The sequence below is a fragment of the Syzygium oleosum genome, unplaced genomic scaffold (genome assembly GCF_021117445.2).
Source record: "Syzygium oleosum isolate NSW1041296 unplaced genomic scaffold, Sole_v2.1 Sole_v2.35, whole genome shotgun sequence".
NCBI classification, from domain to species: domain Eukaryota; kingdom Viridiplantae; phylum Streptophyta; class Magnoliopsida; order Myrtales; family Myrtaceae; genus Syzygium; species Syzygium oleosum.
Genome location: NW_026607519.1, coordinates 2108711 through 2113790, shown reverse-complemented (window position 1 = coordinate 2113790; position 5080 = coordinate 2108711). Strand labels below are relative to the sequence as shown.

At 45.7% G+C, this 5080-nt stretch overlaps 1 protein-coding gene across 1 annotated transcript; it reads right to left on the bottom strand.

The window, feature by feature from the left end:
- Positions 1 to 866: 866 nt before the first annotated feature.
- Positions 867 to 2531, bottom strand: LOC115667330 (histone H3.3). The gene is made up of 5 exons (XM_030588926.2): positions 2438 to 2531; positions 1807 to 1878; positions 1619 to 1695; positions 1439 to 1529; positions 867 to 1337 (listed from the first exon to the last, which is right to left on the bottom strand). Exons 2-5 carry the CDS (start codon positions 1876 to 1878, stop codon positions 1167 to 1169), a joined length of 411 nt encoding a protein of 136 aa, XP_030444786.1. The 5' UTR covers positions 2438 to 2531; the 3' UTR covers positions 867 to 1166.
- Positions 2532 to 5080: the final 2549 nt, after the last annotated feature.

Genomic DNA, 5080 nt, shown 5'->3' with positions numbered 1-5080 from the left:
AATCATTCACATGCTAGGGAACTATTTCTACTCGTAAATGATTCTTTTTTATTACGTACTTAAACAATTTGACGGCATTTGAAGCGTTTAGAATCTTGTCCAAAATTTCTATTCCCTGGGATGAAAAGAGCATGTAAATACGTTTGAAGTAACTACACAAAATTTCTTTTATTAATAATATTTTAAATTGTTTAATCTAGGTCCATGACAATCATTCTCGGTACCTGATCTCGCGGCCATGTCCCTAGCTCTCGAGCCTAGTCCCTGAACAGGGGCTCGAGTCCACCAAATATAGGCTGGCTCCCTCGAGGCCAAGGCCCAAGATCCCAGCGCCTGTGCCTAGATATTCGATTCTAGTGCCCAAGTCAAGGCCAGATTTCCAGTATTTGGGCCCCCAAAACCACAGCTCCTGCGATCAGGACCCCGCTCATAAAGTATCTCTTATATCACACGAATTACATACGACTTTCTTAGGAAAACAAGGTAAGCGGATTTTTACAAAAGCCAGAGTTCTGTTTTCAAGAGTCGGAGAGAATAAGGGATGAAGAAAATGTCACTATTTTCTCCTCTTCCTCATTGAAAAATTTATAAAGCAAAAGACAAACGGATGGCGCCGCTCGTCGCATCTTTGAAAACCAGTTTTCAACAAAACTTTCTAAGGACCGTCGCTTCAGTCCTTCCTTTGACCAGTCCAACAGAAACACAAATCGAATACGAATACGACCACAACCAGTCAATTGTGATGTGCCCACATTGTGATCGAAATTAACAATTCGCTTAGTCCGAGACATTTTTGGGGTTGGGACAAAGTAATTCTATTTCATCACCCCTGGCTCCTTCGCAATTTATCAATCAAAACATAAGAGTCGATCAAAGATGATGGCACATTAAACATTAAGTCGACATAAGCATATCCCACAAAAGAAAAACACGGTCATACGCAAATGTAATGTCAAATTAGGCCAGCCACTATTACACAACCCATTTACCCCAAAGGCAACATCATTGTCTTTGCCCTTCTGAATCCACTAAAAAGAACTACGATCCTGCCTATATCATATCATCTGAAAAGTCCTAGAAGTCCCAACTTAACAAGGAAAGAACAAAAGAAACACCACCATAACACCACCACCAGATTCAATCTCTCCCATTTCAAGAGAAACAGCCTAGGCACGCTCGCCGCGGATTCTTCGGGCAAGCTGAATATCCTTGGGCATGATGGTCACGCGCTTGGCATGGATAGCGCAGAGGTTGGTGTCCTCAAACAGTCCCACGAGGTACGCCTCGGCCGCCTCCTGAAGGGCCAGTACAGCATGGCTCTGGAAACGCAGATCGGTCTGCACCCAAGAATAGGCAAACAACACATTTCAGTTTCAAGGTGCCACTTCTCCACCTGTGTTTTTACCGTGCAACAATCGAATGAGAGCAGAGACATCACCTTAAAGTCCTGGGCAATTTCACGGACAAGCCTCTGGAATGGGAGCTTCCTAATCAAAAGCTCAGTGCTCTTCTGGTACTTACGGATTTCACTGCAAGATTACACTGGACTTGTCAATTCAAAGAGAAAGAAACCATTGCCTGAGAACAAAATAAGCACCCGTAGAGGGCGATGTCTTACCGAAGAGCAACGGTACCAGGGCGGTAACGGTGAGGCTTCTTCACTCCACCAGTGGTAGGGGCAGACTTACGGGCAGCCTATAAGCACAAAAAAACACCTCATCACAACCAGGTCACACTACAGCCAAAAAACAACCCACCCAACAAAATTGTAATAAGCAAAACAGACGATTACGGAAATTGACATACCTTGGTAGCGAGTTGCTTCCTCGGGGCCTTTCCTCCGGTCGACTTACGGGCAGTTTGCTTGGTACGAGCCATCTGTTTGACGTTACAACGATTATATTCGAGCGCGAATTTCACATAACCACACAATCAGGACACAGACCTCAACGACCCTCCATGTCCTAACTAGTATACCGACATGAAGACAAACCACCACACAAATCACACAAGAAAGGAGAAAACACGCCCACACGCTTAACAATAGAAAACTTCCCCAATATCAGACCAGAAAGCAGCCTCCCAGCAACCAATGCCAAGCCCTAAAATCTTTTCAGCATCAAAGCGCTCACCACCATTCACAAATCAATCTCCAACCCAAACCCTAAATTGGCCAGATCGTTGCCTCCTACTATACGATTCCATAACCATTAAGGACTAAAAAGCGCGGGATCTATCACCAAAAAAAAAAAACCCTAACCGAGAGGAGCGAAATCAGGCGACAGGCGAAAACCCTAGATTTCGAAGGAACGCCCCGTGGCGATTCCCATCACCACACGCGCCATCGAAGCACGAGCGACAAGAGGCGCGCAAGATCAGATAACAAATTCGACCTCATCATCGACTAAGGTTAAAGAGAAATCGCACGGAGACTTGCCTCTCTCGATCTTCTTCTTCTTCTTCTCCTTCTTCACCTTTTCTCTTCTTCTTCCTCGGGAAACGGAACGCTCTGCGGAAAAAGTTTGGAAAGAAGACCGGTTGGTTCCTATTTATAGGGGCGCGGGGGAGGGCGAGGGCGATGATGTTGAACGATCCGACGGGCGAGGCGCGCGATCCTTGTGCTTCTTTGCTCGACGGATCGCACGGTGGGGAGGCCCCCGGTTTGTGTTTTCTCGCCCCCGGATGGACGGCGACAACAGGAGGGTTGGAGCGCTGCCACGGATCGTGGGGCCTGCGTGGCGCGGCCTGATTGGCTGGGCGGAACCGCTGTTTTGACTCGGGCCCGATACGACGGAGCGGGAATCGAAAACGTAGTACTCCGCGTCGGAGGATCGAAAGGGGAGACCGGCGTGGTTTCGGAAAATTCGGCGAGACGCGTTCGTGCGAATTGTGAATAACGTGGACTTTGCACGACTTTTGATTATTTTTCTTTCTTTTCTTTTCTTTTTTTTTTTTTAAGTTAATGAGGGCTACTTTACCTTTTTATTTTTCAGGAAAAATGCCACCAAAAATCCCAAAATATATCATTTGTGACAAATTTGCCCTGAACTTTTTTTTGCGACACGAAAAATTTGTGACACATTTACCCCACAATACTTTTCTCAAGGGCATTTTAGTCTTTTTCCTTTTTCTATTTTTTTTTTCTTTCTTCTCTCTTCCCTCCGCCGGACATGGCGGAGGAAAGCCAACAAAGGCGGCCCTCATCAACGTTGGGTTTGGGCGAGGGCCGCCCTTGCCGGCTTCCCTCCGCCATGGTCGGTGGAGGGAAGAGAGAAGAAAGAAAGAAAAAACAGAAAAAGGAAAAAGACAAAAATGCCCTTAGGAACAGTATTGTGGGGTAAATGTGTCACGAGTGGTATAGGTTGGGGTTTTTCGGGTCGCAAAAATAAGTTCAAGGTAAATTTGTCACAAATGACATAATTTTGGGTTTTTTGTGGTATTTTTCCTTGTTTTTATCATACTTTACCTCTTGCTTCTTTATAATATCTATAATTTCTTTATCGTATTCAAATATGAAATGGGTAGAATCACAGATAATGTTATGGTAGTTTTTTTTAAATTTAGGCTCCGCTTGTTTCACCAAGAGTGTGACATTTTGGCAAATATTTTTCGAGAAGTCATTTTTCAGAAAAATGACAATCTTTTCCATATTTTGCCAAAACCTGAAAATGTACTTTCCGTCATTTAGGCTCCGTTCGTTTGGCGGAAAATATTCTCCCGAAAAATATTTTCCGGGTTTTCCGGTGTTCGGGGGCGGAAAACGTTTTCCGTGGGAAAATATTTTCCTTCCCCCCTCACAAAATAGCCTAAGTCTATGGAAAATGACTTCCGCTTCTTCAAAAACGGAAATCATTTTCCGGAGCTTCTTCTTCTTCTTCACTAAGGTCGTCGGCCGCCGCCGCCGCCGCCGGATGCCGGACATTGGCCGTCGGTCGCCGCCGCCGCCGCTGGACATTGGCCGTCGGTCCACCGGCCGCCGCTGCTTCGGCGCGCCGCGCCTGCCGCTGCTGCCGCTGCCGCCGCCATCCGCGCCGCAGACCGCCGGCCGGGCCAGAGCTGCCGCCGGCCGCCGCCGGCGAAAAATATTTTCCGAAACTTTTTCATATTGGTCTCCGAACACCGGAAAATTATGTTCCGGGAAAATATTTTCCAAAAGGAGAATATTTTTCGTCAAACAAACGGAGCCTTAATATAGAAAATCAAATCTAAATAAACATATACTAATAACTTGTGTATTGGCAGCATGAGAATCAGGTACGAGCACTAGAGTCTCGGGTTCTGCCTCAATGGACCCTGACCCGGGTGCCGGGATTAGGCACCTGGGTCTCGAGCACGACCTTTGTGGACCTGGGCTCAGATGTTTGGGATCAAAGATCGGGTATCGGAATGCCTCGCCCGGCCTTTATGGACCCAGGCCTGGATGTTTGGGATACGAGCTCGGGCATCGAGATGCCTCACTAGGCCTTTGTGGACCTAGGCCTAGGTGCCAGGGCATTAGGCACGGACACCGGGATTTTGGGCCAACCTCGATGGACTCAGGTGCGGGTGTCGGGAGCTTGGGCTCGACCTCGATGAACCCAAGCGCAAGCGCCGGGAATCAGGGCGCAGGCGCCAAAGACCTGATCTTGGACATTAAGGACCTAGAAACCAGCGTTAGGATTTCTGTGCCTAAGCGTAGAGTTTTGAGTCCAAATGCGGATACTTAGTTATATATTTGGAATGATTTTCAATTTTTCAAGAGGAAATTCCCAAGATTAAACATAAGTTTTCCGTTGATTCATTTTCTTAAGCGAACCACACGACAAAAAATAAGAAAAAAAAAATTTCCGAAAATGTTCTCCTCAAAATAAATGGAGACTTAGAAAACTTTTCATCCTTAAATTTGGACAAACAAACTTTCATTTTCCCAAAAGATTCCACTTATCAACTAATTTCTGTGCTAGTACTCGAATGTCGTGACTTTCTCGATTAGGAAATAAAAATAATATTTAAGCTTCGAAAAATTATGAAAGCTACGCATAATTTAGTATGTTGATGTTTGAGTATTTTGAAAGATTTTGAGTGCTTCGAGTTAAATAAA